This window comes from Natrix helvetica (genome assembly GCF_964273705.1).
Source record: "Natrix helvetica genome assembly, chromosome: Z".
Classification (NCBI taxonomy): Eukaryota; Metazoa; Chordata; class Lepidosauria; order Squamata; family Natricidae; genus Natrix; species Natrix helvetica.
In genome coordinates, this window is record NC_138554.1 from 5257336 (window position 1) to 5276776 (window position 19441).

The 19441-nt window shown below is 40.9% G+C and overlaps 2 protein-coding genes across 2 annotated transcripts; both read right to left on the reverse strand.

Annotated features, from left to right (window-relative positions):
- Positions 1-1071: 1071 nt before the first annotated feature.
- LOC309401197 (vomeronasal type-2 receptor 26-like) lies at positions 1072-7579 on the reverse strand (the record flags this gene model as incomplete). The annotated part of the gene is made up of 4 exons (XM_081970259.1): positions 1072-1970; positions 3209-3284; positions 5949-6800; positions 7418-7579. 4 exons carry the CDS (start codon positions 7577-7579, stop codon positions 1072-1074), a joined length of 1989 nt encoding a protein of 662 aa, XP_081826385.1.
- Positions 7580-13449: 5870 nt separating this feature from the next.
- On the reverse strand, positions 13450-19230 carry LOC309401198 (vomeronasal type-2 receptor 26-like; the record flags this gene model as incomplete). The annotated part of the gene is made up of 4 exons (XM_081970260.1): positions 13450-14348; positions 17516-18245; positions 18463-18754; positions 19178-19230. 4 exons carry the CDS (start codon positions 19228-19230, stop codon positions 13450-13452), a joined length of 1974 nt encoding a protein of 657 aa, XP_081826386.1.
- Positions 19231-19441: the final 211 nt, after the last annotated feature.

Sequence of the window (19441 nt, forward strand, 5' to 3'; positions counted from 1 at the left end):
AACATCTATTAATCGAAGGAAAGAACAAAAATCTGTTGAAGGCCCAACAGATGAAACAAGAATACAAAAAAGATGTGATAAAATTAAGAATGGAGAGTTGGCAGAACAAAGCATTGCATGGCCAATTTCTGGAAAAAATAAAAGATAAAGTGGACAGTGAAAAAACTTGGTTATGGTTAACAGCAGGTACATTAAAGAAAGAAACAGAGTCACTAATCCTGGCTGCGCAAGAACAAGCTATCCGCACAAATGCCATTAAGACCAAAATCGAAAAATCCTCTGATGATGCCAAATGTAGACTTTGCAAAGAGGCTGATGAAACTGTTGACCACATACTCAGCTGCTGTAAAAAAATCGCGCAGACTGACTATAAAATGCGGCACAATTCAGTGGCACAAATGATCCACTGGAATTTGTGCAAAAATTATAACATTAAAACAGCAACAAACTGGTGGGAACATAAGCCTGAAAAAGTCGTCGAGGGTCAGATGGTCAAGATCTTGTGGGATTTTTGCATACAAATGGACAAAATGCTGGCGCATAACACACCAGACATCACACCGATTGAGAAAAAGAAGGTTACAATCATAGACATCACAATACCAGGTGATAGCAGGGTTGAGGAGAAGGAACATGAAAAAGTCGCGAAATACCAGGACTTAAAAATTGAAATTCAACGATTATGGCACAAACCAGCAGTGGTAATTCCAGTGGTAATCGGCACACTGGGTGCTATTCCAAAAGCACTGGAATTACATTTAAAACAGTTAAAAATTGACAAAATCACCATCAGTCAAATGCAAAAAGCTGCACTGCTTGGATCCGCACACATATTACGAAAATACGTTACGACGTCCTAGGCCCCTGGGTGGGGCCCGACTAGTAATCAATGCCAAATCCGGCGAAACAACTGGCCGCTGTGATACAATCGTATAATAATAATAATAATAATAATCCCCCATATACCCTTCTGTAGCAAAAATCAAACTACATGATTCCCTTAAATGGCAAACGGTCCTTTAATCTTTTATGTCAGCATTTTTTTTTAATCAAGAGAGATCATATGAGGTACTATTTTGTTTTTATAAGTTGCTCCCTGTGGTTGAGGTCAGGGCGGAAAACAATGATGTAGCATTTTGGGAGGAATATGCATCCCAGTAAAGCAGCGCTGGAGGCCAAGATGGAGAAGACCCCCACAGCTACCATGGCTTTTCCTTTTGTGCTCAGATAGGCTGGAAAGAAGGAGATCCACACACTGCAAAAGGCCAACATGCTGAAGGTGATGAACTTGGCTTCGTTAAAGCTGTCGGGTAATTTACGGGCAAGGAAAGCCACGATAAAGCTGGCAATGGCCAAGAGACCCATGTAGCCCAAGACACAGTAGAAGAAGAAAGCTGACCCCTCATTGCATTGTAAAATCATTTCTTGGAGCTCTGAATGCATGTCCAACTCAGGAAAAGGAGGAGATGTCGACATCCAAAGGATACAAATCCATAATTGTAAGAGAGAGCACGAGAGGACAATAGAAAAGGCCAATTTTTTCCCCACCCATTTCCTCATCTGAGATCCTGGTTTAGTGGCCATGAAAGCAACAACCACAGTAATAGTTTTGGCCAGTACACTAGAAATGGCCACTGAAAAGGTTATTCCAAATGTTGGTTGTCGGAGAAGGCAGGTCACTTTGCCAGGTTGGCTGAGGAAGAGCAAAGAGGAGAGAAAACAGAGCAGAAGAGAGACAAGGAGGGTGTAGGTGAGGGACCGGTTGTTGGCTTTGACAATGGGAGTATCTCGGTACTTAATGAATGTTCCAAGTATCCAAGAGGTCAAGAAGAAGAAAGAAAGAGCAGCTGAGGTTAAACCAATTCCTAAAGTTTCTTCAAAAGTTAGAAAGACCAGCTGTTTCAGGATACATCCTTTCTTTTCTTTATTTGGATAATGATCTTGTGAACATTCAAAACAGTCATCCATATCTGGAAGAAAATAATAATTTTTCACATAAAGATTTTTTTGGATTAAATCAATGCCCATAGATGCAAATGATACATGCATGTTGGGTTTTCTGGTAAGACTAATGTTCTTTGGACTTCTCTATTTCCAGCAAAGTTTTTTTTTCTTCTAATTCTCAAGGTACTATACAAATTAGCTGGCAATTGCCCATTGAAATATTTATTAGTTCAGACATTGTTTATCTGGACATAGATTAGAATTAGACAGTGATCACAAGTTATGAAGAAGGCCTCATAGGATAGGGCCGTGATGGCGAACCTATGGCATGCGTGGATGGAATTGAATGATGGAGGCCCGATGGACTTCCCTTCGGCCAAGCCCGTCCTGGCGGCGGCGGCGATGTGAAGGCCGGGCCCTGGTGAGCGCGCCGAGGCTGGGTGGAGCGCCGCAAGGACACCGGGCCCGAGGCGCCGCACGGCGGAGGCGTTCCAAGCCTGGGCGATGGAGACGCACGTCTCGTGCTTGTTCAGGGACCGTCCCGAGGCTTCCCTGAAGCCTTCGGAGCGCTGAAAACGACCCTCCGAGCAACCCGGATTGCTCGGAGGGTGGTTTTAAGCATTCCGAAGGCTTCAGGGAAGCCTCCGGACGTTCCCTGAAGCCTCCGGAGGGCCTCCAGGGGGGGAGGCTCTTTTCACTCTCCCCAGGCTCCTATAAAGCCCCTGGAGCCTGGGGAGGGCAAAAAAAGCATGTAAAAATGGGGGGGCATTGTGCGCACATGTGCACTGAGGGGGGCACGTTGCATTTTGGGTGCGGCATGCCCGCACATGACCCCCCCGCACTCCCCCCACTTGTGGCACGCGAGCCAAAAAAGGTTCGCCATCGCTGGGATAGGGGATACCAGGAAGGAACGCTTTTAAAATTGCTTAATATATCCTTGCCCACCCAAAAATGTTTTTAACTTAGTGAACAATCTTAGGGAAAAGAACAGCAAATACAAATGAGGTGGAACATGTGAAAAATAAATAAGTAGATTAGAGATCCTTTGATCATAGAACATGTATCACTCAATGGATACATAATTTGGAGCTGCATTTGAAAAACTACCTGTAAACTTTGATTCCAACAGACCTTAATCCACATGTGCAGAAATGTATATTCAGGCTGAAGAACTTGTGAAACTATTAATTATATGTATCCAAAAATCTTGCACTACAATTTGCTTCAATCTACCGACCAAAAACTGATGGAATGTCTCACGTACCATTTTGATTTGAAATCTTCCCTTCTGGACATGGTACACAATCGTAGCAACAGAATTGTTTTCCTTCAATCCCTTTCTTCCAATACCCAGGGGAGCAACGGTTATTACACAGAGAAATTGGAAGTTGCTGGTCATAAACATGAAAGGTTTTGAAAAGGGAGATTTTTAGATTTTTCGAATTCATTATGGCAGGAAGCAATATTTGACTTCTCAAAGGGTTACTAAATTTTATTAAACTTGATTTATAAATGTGTATAGATTCAACATCTTTTCAATCAATAATTGCAACCCAACTATGTAATATTTTCTTACTGTAATGTAAATTTTGTATATATAGAGAGTATTTATTCAGAAAACACCTTTCTTCTTTCAAAAAACAGAAATTAGATTTATAAATAGCATAGATTTATGCAGAGATTATGTTCAATATGGCTTATGGACAAAGGCATCTTCGTTTGATCATAATGGATCACAATCTATTCCATTAAATGTGTCCCTACCTGGTTAAAAGCAAAGTGCCAGGCAATCATATCTCCATCGATAAATAATTCTTTGCCTTCTGGAGCACTGGGATCCACGTTTCCAACTCTAACTCTCTGAAAGGATCTGTTTGGAAAAGTGATCATGTTGGTGATGTCGAATCCTCCTGTTGCTTCCCCTTTCTCATTCAGGAAAACTCTCTCCCCAGCTGAATTGTTAAAAGAAATGCCTTGAAGAAATGGATGGAGCTACTTGAAAGAGAATGAAAGCGAGAGGGAGTTGGAAGGAGCTACTAATAATATTCAGAATTTATTTACTTATTCTTCCCATTGCTGCTCAAATAACTTCATGAAGAACATTAATAATTTACATTGCATGGGATTCTACAGATCTTCAATGTTAATGATTTTAAGGAAAGTTAGATATTGTCAATCAATAAAAGCAAAATGAATAAAATCTATTTCAAATATGATTTATTCTCACTATTTAAACAATGAATCAAACCTGCACCATTCATAATCTTGTTCTTTACATAACCTTCTTCATTGGTACAAAGCTGTTTGAAAACCTACTTTAGACTGACAGATTTCCTTTAACCAGCTTTTAGAATCTGAGATTTAAGAGACCTTTGATATACTTAGACTAGAGTAGAATAATAGAGTTGTAAGGGACCTTGAAGGTCTTCTAGTCCAACCCCCAACCTTGACAGGAAACCCTATACCAATATAATTGTTAATTTGTCCCTCTGATCACTAGATGGGACTAGAGAGCAGCAACAGTATATAAAGATCATCTGTTGGGATATATTTGTCCTCCAGCCACTAGATGGGGCTAGAGAGCAACAATACAATGCAATACAATACAATACAATACAATACAATACAATACAATACAATACAATACAATACAATACAATGTAATACAATACAATATAATAGCAGAGTTGGAAGGGACCTTGGAGGTCTTCTAGTCCAACCCCCTGCCTAGGCAGGAAACCCTATATCGTTTCAGACAAATGGATATCCAACATCTGCTTAAAAACTTCTAGTGTTAGAGCACTGAAAACTCCTGGAGGCAAGTCTTTCCATTGGTTAATTTTTTCTAACTGTCAGGAAATTTCTTTTTAGTTCTAAGTTGCTTCTCTCCTTGATTAGTTGCTTCTTGTTCAACCCTCAGGTGCTTTGGAGAATAGTTTGACTCCTTCTTCTTTGTGGCAGCCTCTCAGATATTGGGAGACTGCTATCATGTCTCCCTTAGTCCTTCTTTTCATAAAACTAGACATACCCAGTTCCTGCAACCGTTCTTCATATGCTTTAGCCTCCAGTCCCCTAATCATCTTTGTTGCTCTTCTCTGCACTCTTTCCAGAGTCTCAGCATCTTTTTTACATCGTGGCAACCAAAACTGAATGCAGTATTCCAAGTGTGGCCTTACCAAGGCCTTATAAAATGGTATTAACACTTCACATGATCTTGATTCCACCCCTCTGTTTATGTAGCCTAGAACTGTGATGGCTTTATTGTCAGCTGCTGCACACGGTGGGCTCATATTTCAATGGTTGTCCACCAGGACTCCAAGATCTTATATAGAGTGAAAGTATTATGTCCCCCCTCATCCATCATTCCATCCATCAATCCATTCATAATCTATCTATCTACCTGATCTGATCTAATTTAATCTAATCTACATCAATATATTCCAATACATAAATAAAATGGTAATAGTTATGCTATTATGGAGGGTGTTTTTTTTCCCCAAAATATAAGCTTTTCTTTGAACCGTAGCTGAAATTAAGAGTTAAACTATATTTGAATAAGATGTACAACACAGTTGAAGCTTGTAGGCAAACAATCCATATTAGGCTGTTGGCATCTTTGATTAATTTGGCGCCTCTAGGCTGACACTTCAGCTGAAACATGTACAAGGGCGAAGGGAGTTTTTCTTTGATAACATTCCATCCCTGGCCACGATATCTCTGACCATGTAACCAATGATATATTCATGTGTAAGGTATATATATGGAAATGTATTTTCCCTACGTTGTTCCCTTGTTTATCTTTTGTATCCACCCACTTTCGATAACCAATAAAAGGGACGTTCGGAGTTAGATCTGGGCACTCCCATCCCGAAAAAACTCCTGTGTGTGTATTCTCTGATTCGGATGGTTTCATGGGAGGCCCGCCAGCGGTATCCTTACATTAGACTATGATGAGAAAGGCTATTCACTGAAAGAAAAAAATAGGTGTGGCAGACAGCCCTTACCTGCCAAGGCTGTAGATGTGAAAATTCAAACCTTTCACTTCTTCTCTGTGGGGCTCTTGACCTCACAGCCTCAATCAAAGAATGTGCCACTGCATAAACAGCATTGTAGATATTGTAGCTTTGGCCAGTCATCTGCAACTCAAACAGAGGAGTAGGCAGATTCTCCAACTTCTCTTCTCCACTGCAACTTTCATCGGACATTGAAGGTGAGTCTTTATTCGAAACTGAACAGTCGAACAAGTGCTCCCAAACTTCTTGAAGAAATCCATCTTTGTGGGTTGAAGGCTTGATGACTTGAAGAAATTCTTTGAAGCCACCAACTTCTCGTGAGTGCACGGTAAAGGAAAGAGACCCATGGTACAACTGGACATCCCAAGCCCTTTGGGCTCCTGTCAATATGAAATCAATCGGGAACATCAGGATCCAAACCTTTCTAAATGATGCAATCTCTTTATTTTCATAATCACGTAGAAACATAACATGTCTGAGCCATACAATTGTGAGTGATTCGCCGTAGACAAGAAAAACATTGGCTTTCTGATCTACCAGTTTATTAGAAATAATCGAGATTAGATCAAAGAGTTCTGAAAGTTCATCAAAGGGGGCTTGCTGGGGAATCTTTTGTGCGAAAGCCAAACAGATCCCGTTTTGGGAAAGCAGCGGATGCATTTTCTGCAAGAAATGTTCTGCCTGGTTCTTATCAAAAGTGAAGACGCCAATCCACCTCCATCCAAAATGGAGAAGAAGTCGGATAACTCCGATGTACTGACGGTCCTCTTTTGGCACCATGCAATAAAGGGAAGATAATTTGGTAGCCTGGAACTCTTCTTGGGCAAAGGAGCCATAGGTTAACTGAACAAATAAGAGGCAGTCATTATTCATAAGAAGGAAAAAAATATGGAAACTGAATGAACTCTAATGGGTTCTAATTCCTGTTTGTGCAACTGGGTTGGACTAGATTAGATTAGATTTAGATTAGATTAACAGAGTTGGAAGGGACCTTGTAGATTATCTAGTCTAACTCCCCACCCAAGCAGGACCCTACACCATTTCTGACAAATGACAGTCCAATCTCTTCTTGAAAGCCTCCAGTGATGAAGCTCCCACAACCTCTAAAGGCAACTTCTATTCCATTAGTTGATTGTTCTCATTGTCAGAAAAAATTTCCTTATTTCCAGGTTGAATCTCTCCTTGATCAGTTTCCGGCCATTATTCCCTGTCTGGCCTTCAGGTACCTTGGAAAATAGCTTGACCCTCTCCTCTCTATGGCAGCCCCTCAAATTATGGAACACTGCTTTCGTGTTTCCCCTGGTCCTTCTCTTCACTCGACTAGCCATGCCCAGTTCCTGCAACCATTCTTCATGATCCCTTCCCACTCTATTACTCTCTTATTTTCTGACTCTATTTGTTTTGTTAATGTTCATTACAAAAGAAGACAAGTTTCTCTCTTACCACTCTCCTCAAATTACCTGTGGAATCTTGAAGAGATTGATGCTTTCTGCCATAGAGAAAGAAGAAGCGGCATCTAACCCTCCAATGATAGCCATGAGATTCTTCTGGCTATCACATTTGTAGTTAGGGACAAATTCCTGGGATTTGAAAAGGAGGTCCAGAGTGGTGCGATAGGTCATCCTGGAATTGTAGTAACTGTCACAGATGTGGAATCCAAGAGTGATGTTAGGTAAGATCTGGGAGTCCTCATTGATCTCCTTCACAGCGAAGGCCAAGGCAAGGACATTTTGATAAAATTTTGTTATGACACTGCCAATAGTTAAATCCCCCCATTGAAGAAGTCATTTTAAAAACGTTATAATGTGGCATCATTTCTAAATATATAACAAGGATTTTCATCTCTGGTGGAAATAGGAAGATGATAACTACCAAATACTCAAGTACTGTAATAATTTTACGGAGTGTTTCTATGTATTTCCATGGTTTGCAATAAACAAGCACTATAGCAAAAAAGAGTGTTTCTTTTCTAAGCTATCTTTTTCTACAAGATTAGCACAATACAAAATATGAAAATGTTCAGCAATTATCAATCAATTATTGCTTACAGATCTTTTTCTTTAAAAATTAATTTCAGCTCATTAAACATTCTTCAAAAATCCTCAATAAGTCTTTCGGAAAACATGTAATGTACGAGTGAGAAAGTCTTGAAGACTTTCGTGTATTTTCATGAGAAAGAGTTTAATTCAATGTAAAAAAATGTTTCCTTCCCCATAAACAGATACACTCAAAAGACAAAGAAGGCTTAGGTAAAGGTAATGGTTCCCCTCTACTGTTGGAATATGTGACCAGCCTGACTAAATACTGAAGGAACCCTGTTATCTTCCCATTAAAGATGGTCCCTATTTTTCTACTTGCATTTTTACATGCTTTCGAACTGCTAGGTTGGCAGAAGCTGGGACAAGTAATGGGAACACACTCCATTACATGGTGCTAGGGATTCAAAGTGCCAACCTTTCTGATCAACAAGCTGAGCATCTTAGCCACTGAGCCACCACATCCCTTAAAGAATGCTTAGATTACATCCAAAATCTATCTTATGCTGAAACGGCTTTTACTCATATGAGAAATTTCAAGGGAGCTGGTTGAAATTGGAGAATACATCTGAAGAAAAGAATTCTTACTCTGGTAAGCGATACGGTTTTAGAGAAGGATGGTCCTTAAATTCAATTTCAATAAAATTATAAAAAAAATGAGACACCATCCCACCAATGATGAGGTCCCCATGCTGGAACCATTCATGTGGAAAGGGGAAAGCATCACTTGCAGGGCATCTGAGAGTAGCAACTAAGGGCACCAAGAACATCAGAAGGTACATCTTCACTTTATTGTTACGGATAAAATGTCTTGGTGTATCATTCAAAACGAAGTTCTGACTGATAAGACAGGAAGAAGAGAATCTGTGGAAATGAACCTCATGCCCCCAGGTGGCTCTGGAAGTATTTATATGGACTGTTTCTCGTTTTGTATTCCCATTTGCACAGAGAACCTTTGATATTTTGGACTGCAAGGATAGATTGATTTCAATTATTTACAAGGGATATAATTACTTTTGGAACAACCTGGTAATTTTTCTTTTGCATCTGATCAACATATTTCTCTCTTTTGGGTGACCCAATATTTGACTGATTATTTACCTCTTCTGTGAATTGGAGAAATAGTTACAACCCCTGGTATGCCCAAATAAGTATGTGTTTGTGAGGGAGGAGTGAGCTCCCTCCCATATTTGGGCATACCAGGGGTTGTAACACAAACACATACTTATTTCCCTGGCTTAGCTGATAAAGGAGGAGAACCGGTGGTGTAGTGGCTAGCAAGTCTGCCTAATATGTAACACATCCCAGGTTCAAATCCCAGTAAGGGTATGGCTAGCTGATGAGAGCTAAACAGCTTGAAATGGATCCATACTAGTCTCCCTTTATTTATTTATCAGCACAAATACAACACAAATATAAAAAGGCAACATTAAAAATAAAAATATGGGTTTCTGCCTGCATGGTTTTCTGTGATGAGCCGAAGGACAGAAAGGGGGAGTAGTGAGCTCCCTCCCATATTTGGGCATCCCAGGGGTTGTAACACAAACACATACTTATTTCCCTGGCTTAGCTGATAAAGGAGGAGAACCGGTGGTGTAGTGGCTAGCAAGTCTGCCTAATATGTAACCAGTGGCGTAGCGTGGGTTGTCAGCACCCGGGGCAAGTAATTTGCGCCCCCTAACCCGAGGGCGGCCCAATTGCAGCTGCCCCTGGGTCGGCATCAGTCAAGTGAGGCTCTCCATGCTGGCCTCCTGCCTTCCTCCCGAGGAGGAGCTCAACAGGGCAGCGGGAAAAGGCTTGACTGAAGGGAAGCAGGTGCCGCGAGGGTGGGAGGCACACCGGGGGCTTTGGGAAGGCACCGGCTCCCCGGGGCACTCCAGGCGGAGCGGGAGGACACGGTGGCGTTGCAGCGGCGGGCAGACGGAGCGCAGCGCCGCTCTCCTTCGGCTCCCGCGGGGGCGGCGCGGCGGGTCTTGGTGGCTCCGCTGGGAGGTAGGCAGTGCGCAGGAGGGGCCTGGGCGGGCCGGGGCCAGGGAGCTTAGTTCGCGGGCCGAGCCGGGGGCGGAAAGAGGCGGCCACAGTCCAGCAAAGGGCGGCGCGGGGCGAGTCAGGGCGCCCCCCCCAGATGTTGCGCCCGGTGCGGCCGGCCCCCCCTGCACCCTCCACGCTACGCCACTGTATGTAACACATCCCAGGTTCAAATCCCAGTAAGGGTATGGCTAGCTGATGAGAGCTAAACAGCTTGAAATGGATCCATACTAGTCTCCCTTTATTTATTTATCAGCACAAATACAACACACACACACACACACACACACATATGTGTGTGTGTGTGTGTGTGTGTGTATTTGTGTTACATATTTTTCCTGATAAGGAAAAGACCCCGTGGCTTAGTGGCTAATACTCCTGCCTAATATATAACACATCCCAGGTTCAAATCCCAGTAAGGGTATGGCTAGCTGATCAGAGCTAATTAGCTCGAAATAGATCTATACTAGTCTCCCTTTATTTATTTATCAGTACAAATACAACACACACACACACACACACACACACACACACACACACACACACACACACACACATATATATATATATATATATATATATATATATATATATATATATATATATATATATGATTAGTTACAAACATAAAGCAAAATTTCACAATGGAAATGACCTCATAGACGATCTGTCAAGGACCTTGAAGCGCTCATATCTAATGATCTAAGCCCCTGAACCCACTGTAACAGCATTTCCAAAAAGGAATTAAGAGTTGTTAACAGAATTTTGGGAAGCTTCTTCTCTGATAACCTTGCATTGCTAACTAGGGCATACAAAACCTTTGCCAGACCAATTTTCGAATACAGCTCATCTGCCTGGAATCCACACTGTACATCGGACATTAATACGATTGAGCAGGTCCAGAGGTCCTTCACGAGAAGAATACTCCACTCCTCTATTCACAATAGAATTCCTTCTGCCACCAGAATTGAAATTTTGGGCTTGGACAATCTGGAACTGTCTGACCTAAGCTTTGTACACAAAATTGTCTGCTACAACATCTTACCTGTCAATGACTACTTCAGCTTCAACCTCAATAATTCACGGGCAAACAATAGATACAAACTCAAGGTAAACTGCTCCAAACTTGATTGCAGAAAATATGACGTCAGCCACAGAGTGGTCAATGCCTGGAATGCTCTACCTGATTATATTGTTACATCCTCAAACCTCCACAGCTTCAACCTTGAACTGTCAACCGTGCACCTCAACCCATTCCTAGGAGGTCCGTAAAGGGGGCATGCATAAGTGCCTCAATGTGCCTACCATCCCTGCCCTACTGACCCCATTTATTTGTATTCATTTCTTTCATTCATATCCATGTTTATATTTATACCTCCTACCGTGTACATATTTGACAAAGTAATGAAAACGATTCAACTGCTCTTCTTATGTATCTAGACTGATATGTAATATGACATTGGGTGTCCAGGATGCCGGAAATTCTTAAGCTAAACTGTGCAGAGATATAGTATTGCCTTCTATATTTCAACATTTCCATAATAAAGAATATCAATTGCTGCCGGTTACCAATTTTCTAAAAACTTCAATGTTGAGAGTAGGCCATCTACATGTTAAATAAAGAAAGTTTTCTTGAACAAAAACACATTGCTTTGCTGAATAATTTAATCCCTACTTCTGGAGGGCCTATTTTTTTTTACTGGTATTTATTCACTTTTGCTCAGTGTAGGCTATCTTAGGGAACAAACTGCCAAAAAATAAAGTAGGTGAGGTTCACCCTGTCTTCTAACTTCTGTCTCCAATAAGAGCAGCACAGCCCCCTAATTTTAGCTTCCTCTTGGGCAGGATATAGGGAGCTATTTCAACATCATGACTTCGCTTGTTTCAAGTCACCTTACAAATCCTCATCCTCTTGTCCTTCTGAATTCTTTTTGAAAAAAGTTAATTGTATTTCCAATCCAGTTAAATGAGAATTCCTCCCACAAATGAGAATGAAGAAATATTACAGTATCCTCTACCAGGTTCAGTTCACCATAAGATCATATAAGAAGACTGTGAGTTTCAGTGTTGTAGTGGCAATATTTTGGTCTGTTGACTGCCAGACCCTCCAGCAGCCAAATCAGAGAACGAGGAGGTGTAGGAGGTCAGGGTCAGCATCAAGGCAACCTGAGAGCTCCGAGGGGGAAGAAGGAATGGAGCTGGTAGAGACAGAGACAGAGAGACAGAGAGAGAGACAGAGACAGAGACAGAGAGACAGAGAGAGAGAGAGAGAGAGAGAGAGAGAGACAGAGAGACAGAGAGAGAGACAGAGAGACAGAGACACAGAGAGACAGAGACACAGAGACACAGAGAGAGAGAGAGAGAGAGAGAGAGAGAGAGAGAGATGTGGAGCCTGGGCCGCCCATCAGCCCTCAGATGGAGAGTCAACAGTCCACAGGTCTGGAGGTGGCTGATGAGGAAGAGTAGGAAGAGATGGGTCCAGTGCCTGATGCACAGATGATCAGAAGGCAGAGGAGAGGAGACCAGTGGAAATCTATGGGCTGATCGCTGGGCCGGAAGAGCCACTGCTGCTAGCGAAGCCCCAGCCTATCTCTGGGGATGAAAGGCAGGGAGCAGAGATGAATAGATGTGGCAGATAACTATTCTTCTCCCTGCCGGACAGACTTGTTAGCCTGTTTTGTTTTGTTTGACAAATTGACAACCTACAACACCATGACTGTGTTGCTAAGATTATTCATTGGAAATTGTGCCAGAGGTTTGGATTTGAGTACAGCAAAAACCACTGGGAACATCAGGTTGAGGAGGTTTTAGAGAATGAGAAAGGCAAGATCTTGTGGGACTTCAGAATTCAGAGTGACAGGCACTTGGCCTGCAACACACCTGACATAACAATAGTTGAAAAGAAAAAAAGTTTGGTTCATTGACATTGCAATACCTGGTGATGTGCAAATTGAAGATAAACAGCAAGAAAAAATCATAAGGTACCGAGACTTGCAAATTGAAGTTGAGGGACTGTGGAAAAAGAAATCATGTGTCATCCCGATTGTAATTGGAGCCCTTCGAGCAATACCTAAAGGGCTACCTCGCTATTTGGAAATTCTAAATTTGTCAGACTTGGACATTTTGATTCTACAAAAACCACCCTACTTGGAACAACTTATATGCCCCGATGTTACCTTAACAGTTCCTAGGTCCTTGGTTAGGACTCGAGCTGTTGAGCTACCAACCAGCCCCAAAGGCTGTGAATCTCACCAAAGATTAACCAAATATTATATTATTATTATTATTATTATTATTATTATTATTATTATTATTATTATTATCCATAAATCCTTCTTTGGCAAAAATCAAACTATATGGTTCCTAGGCAAAAGGTCCTTAATCTTTTATGTCAGCATTTTTTTTAGCAAGAGAGTTCATACATGGTACTATTTTGTCTTTATGAGTTGCTCCCTGTTGTTTAGCTGAGGCCTGAAAACAATGATGAAGCATTTGGGCAGGAATATGCATCCCAGTAAGGCAGTGCTGGAGGCCAAGATGGAGAAGACCTCCACAGCTACCATGGCTTTTCCTTTTGTGCTCAGATAGGCTGGAAAGAAGGAGATCCACACACTGCAGAAGGCCAACATGCTGAAGGTGATGAACTTGGCTTCGTTAAAGCTGTCAGGTAATTTACGGGCAAGGAAAGCCACAATGAAGCTAGCAATGGCCAAGATACCCATGTAGCCAAGGACACAGTAGAAGAAGAAAGCTGATCCCTCGTTGCATTGTAAAATCATTTCTTGGGGCACTGAGTGCATGTTCAACTCAGGGAATGGAGGAGATGTCAACAACCAAAGGATACACATCAATACTTGCAAGAGAGAGCATGAGAGGACAATAGAAAAAGGCAATCTTTTCCCCACCCATCTCCTCATCTTAGATCCTGGTTTAGTGGCCATGAAAGCAACAACCACGGTGATGGTTTTGGCCAGTACACTAGAAATGGCCACTGAGAAGGTGATGCCAAAAGTTGGTTGTCGGAGAAGGCAGGTCACTTTCCCAGGTTGGCTGAGGAAGAACAAAGAGGAGAGAAAACAGAGCAGAAGAGAGACAAGAAGGGTGTAGGTGAGGGACCGGTTGTTGGCTTTGACAATGGGAGTATCTCGGTACTTAATGAATGTTCCAAGCACCCAAGAGGTCAAGAAGAAGAAACAAAGAGCAGCTGAGGTTAAACCAATTCCTAAAGTTTCTTCAAAAGTTAAGAAGACCAGCGGTTTCAGGATACATCCTTTCTTTTCTTTATTTGGATAATGATCTTGTGAACATTCAAAACAGTCATCCATATCTGGAAGAAAAGTTAAGAATTTGTCAGATAAAGAAGTTTTTGAATTGAATCAATGCCCATAGATTAAAATGATAAATGCATGTGAGGGTTTCTTCTAAGATTAATGTTCTTTACTCTATTCTATTTCCAGCACAGTTTTTTCTAATTCTCAAGTTACTGTACAAATTAGTTTATGATCCCCCACTCAAATATTTAATAGGTCGGACATTATTTAGCTGGGCTTACAGGGATTAGACAGTGATCACAAGTTATCAAGATGACATCACAAGATAGGGGATACCAGGAAATAATGCTTTTAAAATGCTTAATATATCCTTAAAGGTAAAGGTTCCCCTCACACATATGTGCTGATCATTCCCAACTCTAGCGGGAGGTACTGATCTCTGTTTCAAAGCCGAAGAGCCAGCGCTGTCCAAAGATATCTCTGTGGTCATGTGGCTGGCATGATTAAACACCAAAGGTGCACGGAACGCTGTTACCTTCCTACCAAAAGTGGTTCCTATTTTTCTACTTGCATTTTTACATGTTTTCGAACTGCTAGGTTGGCAGAAGCTGGGACAAGTAATGGGAGCTCACTCTGTTACGTGGCACTAGGGATTCGAACTGCTGAACTGCTGATCTTTCTGATTGACAAGCTCAGCGTCTTAGCCACTGAGCCAGTGCATCCGTTAATATTTCATTCCCCTCAAAAAATGTTTTTTTTTAACTTAGTGAACTATCTTAGGAAAAAAATGAGGTTGAACATGTGAAGAATAAATAATTAGATAAAGAGATCCTTTGATTACAGAAAATATATCACTCAATGGATACATAATTTGGGTCTGTATTTGGAAAGACTGCCTGTTAGAATCTTATGGGCAAACTTTGATTCCTGCAAAACAGACTTTAATCCACATGTGCAGAAATGTATATTCAGCCTGAAGAATTTGTGAAACCGTTAATTATATGTATCCAAAAAACTTGCACTACAATTTGCTTCAATCTATCGACCAAAAACTGATGAAATGTCTCACGTACCATTTTGATTTGAAATCTTCCCTTCTGGACATGGTACACAATCGTAGCAACAGAATTGTTTTCCTTCCGTCCCTTTCTTCCAATATCCAGAGGAGCAACGGTCATTACATAGAGAAATTGGAAGTACCTGGTCATAAACATGAAAGGTTTTGAAAAGGGAGATTTTTAGATTTTTCGAATTCATTATGGCAGGAAGCAATATTTGACTTCTCAAGGGGTTACTAAATTTTATTAAACTTGATTTATAACTGTATATAGAGTCAACGTCTTTTCAATTAATAATTGCAACCCAACTATGAAATGTTTTCTGACTGTAATGTCAATTTTGTATATAGAGAGAGTATTTGTTCAGAAAATACCTTGCTTCTTTCAGAAAACAGAAATTAGATTTATAAACTCTATAGATTTATGCAGAGATTATGTTCAATATGGCTCTATGGACAAAGGCTTCTTCGTTTGATCATAATGGATCACAATCTATTCCATTAAATGTGTCCCTACCTGGTTAAAAGCAAAGTGCCAGGCAATCATATCTCCATCAATAAATAATTCTTTGCCTTCTGGAGCACTGGGATCTACCTTTCCAACTCTAACTCTCTGAAAGGATCTGTTTGGAAAAGTAATAAAGTTGGTGATGTCGAATCCTCCTGTTGCTTCCCCTTTCTCATTCAGGAACAGTCTCTCCCCAGCTGAATTGTTAAAAGAAATGCCTTGAAGAAATGAATGGAGCTACTTGAAAGGGAATGAAAGAGAGTAGGTGTTGAGAGCAATATAATGCAGAAGAGATCATCATATTCAGGTTTCCTTCACTCATCCTTCCCATTCGTATAGTATTGCTCATATAACGACACTGAGAAAATTGATAGTCTATATTATATGTTCTGTTTAGGTCTTCTCTATTAATGATTTTAAGATGGACGCGGTGGCTCAGTGGATAAGATGCTGAGCTTATTGATCAGAAAGATCAGTAGTTTGGTGGTTTGAATCCCTAGCACCGTGTAATGGAGTGAACTCCCATTTCTTTTCCCAGATTCTGCCAACCTAGCAGTTCAAAACCATGCAAAATGCAAGTAGGAAAATAGGGACCACCTTTGGTGGGAAGGTAGCAGTGTTCTGTGCACCTTCTGCATTTAGTCATGTCTTTGGACAACGCTGGCTCTTCAGCTTTGAAACAGAGATGAGCACCGCCCCCTAGAGTCGGGAACGACTAGCACATAAGTATGAGGGGAATCTTTCCCTTATTAATGATTTTAAGGAAATATAGGGGAAAAATTCATTCAATAAAAGCGAAATGAATAAAATTGATTTCAAATATGATTTATTCTCACTATTTAAACAATGAATCAAACCTACACCATTCATAATCTTGTTCTTCACATATCCTCCTTCATTGGTACAAAGTTATTTTTGATACCTAGAGAAGGATATGACAAATTGCCTTTAACCAGCTTTTAGTTTCTGAGATTCAAGAGAGCTTTGATAGGCTTATATAGAGCAAAAGTATTCTGTCCCCATTCATCAGTCATTACGTCCATCCATCTATCCATAATCTATTTATCTATTTGATCTGATCTAATTTAATCTTGATTCTATCCCTCTGTTTATGTAGCCTAGAACTGTGTTGGCTTTTTTGGCAGCTGTTGCACAGGGCTGGCTCCTATTTAAATGGTTGTCCACTAGGACTCCAAGATCCTTATATAGAGTGAAAGTATTATGTCCCCCTTATCCTTCATTCTGTCCATCCATGCATCCATGCATCCATCCATTCATAATCTATCCGTCTATCCGATCTGGTCTGATCTAATTTAATCTAATCTAATCTACATTAATATTTTCCAATACATAAATAAAATGTTAATAGTGCTATTATGGAGGATATATAGGCTTTTGTTTGAACCATAACTGAAATTAAGAGTTAAACTATATTTGAATAAGATGCACAACACAGGTGTATCATGGCAAACCAGCCATATTAGACTATGACGAGAAAGGCTATTCACTGAAAGAAAAAATATAGGTGTGGCAGACATACATTACCTGCCAAGGCTGTAGATTTGAAAATTCAAACCTTTGACTTCCTCTGTGTGGGGCTCTTGATCTCGCAGCCTCGTGCAAAGAATGTGCCACTGCATAAACAGCATTGTAGATACTGTAGCTTTGGCCAGTCATCTGCAACTCAAACAGCGGTGCAGGGAGATTCTCCAACTTCTCTTCTCCACTGCAGTTTTCATCAGACATTGAGGGTGAGTCTTTATTTGAAAGTGAGCAGTCGAACAATTGCTCCCAAACCTCTTGAAGGAATCCATCTTTGTGGGTCGAAGGCTTGATGACTTGAAGTAATTCTTTGAATCCAGGGACCTCTCGTGAGTGCACTGTAAAGGAAAGAGCCCCATGGTACAACTGGACATCCCAAGCCTTTTGAAATCCTGTCAATATGAAATCAATCGGGAACATCAGGATCCAAACCTTTCCAAACGACGCAATCTCTCTGTTTCCGTGATCATGTAGAAACACAACCGTTCTAAGCCACGGAATTGTGAATGATTCTCCATAGACAAGAAAGACACTGGCTTTCTGATCTGCCAGTTTATGAGAAATGATCGAGATTTGATCAAAGAGATCTTCCAGAGGGGCTTGCTGTGGAATCTTTTGTGTGAAGGCTAAACAGATCCCATTTTGGGAAAGCAGCAGGTGCATTTTCTGCAAGAAATGTTCTCCCTTGTTCTCGTCAAATGTAAAGACGCCAATCCACCTCCATCCAAAATGGAGAAGAAGTTGGATAACTCCGATGTACTGATGGTCCTCTTTTGGCACCATGCAATGAAGGGAAGATAATTTGGTAGCCTGGAACTCTTCTTGGGCAAAGGAGCCATAGGTTAACTGAACAAATAAAAGGCAGTTATTATTCATAAGAAGGAAACAAAATATGGAAACTGAATGAACGTTAATGGGTTCTAAGCATAGGTTGAACACACAAAACAAAGAGAGAGAGAGTCACTATTCATGACAACGAAGGGAAAAATATGAAAACTGAATGATGTCTAACCTTCATTATAAAAGAAGACCAATGTATATCTTACTGCTCTCCCCAAATTACCTGTGGAATCTTGAAGAGATTTATACTTTCTGCCATATAGGAAGAAGTAGAGGCATCTAATCCTCCAATGATGGCCATGAGATTCTTCTGACTATCACATTTGTAGTTAGGAAAGAATCCCTTAGATTTGAAAAGGAGGTCCAGAGTGGTGCGATAGGTCATCCTGGAGTTGTAGTAACTGTCACAGATGTGGAACCCGAGAGTGATGTTAGGCAAGATCTGGGAGTCCTCATTAATCTCCTTCACAGCAAAGGCCAAGGCAAGGACATGTTGATAGAATTTGGTGACTACACTGCCAATAAGGTTTTAAAAAATCCTATTGGTTAATACATTTAAACATTGTTATAATTATAACGTAATCTGCTATGCCGCCTACGGTCTGACCTAAGCACACCACACAAAATTGTCTGCTACAATGTGCTACCTGTCAATGACTACTTCAGCTTCAACCACAATAATACACAGGGAAACAATAGATACAAACTCAAGGTAAACCGCTCCAAACTCGATTGCAGAAAATACGACTTCAGCAACAGAGTGGTCAATGCCCGGAATGCACTACTCGACTCTGTTGTTACATCTTCAAACCCCCATAACTTTAACCTTAACTGTCTACCGTGGATCTCACCCCTTTCGTAAGAGGTCTATAAGGGGGCATTCATAAGCGCACCAGTGTATCTACCATCCCTGTCCCACTGTCTCCATTTATTCGTACCCATTTCCTTCGTTCATCTCCATGTTTACACTTATACCTGTTATCTCGTACATGTTTGACAAATAAAATAAAAAATAAATAAAATAAATTTGGTATCATTTCCAAATGAATAATAAATGCTTCTGTCTCTGATGGAAATAGGAGGATGAGAATTGCACATAATAAAATACGGCATTAATTGACAGAGCCTTTCTGTCTATTTCCATGCATCACAATAAAGAAGCACTACAGCAAAGAATATAGTCAACTTTTTTTCCCCAAGGT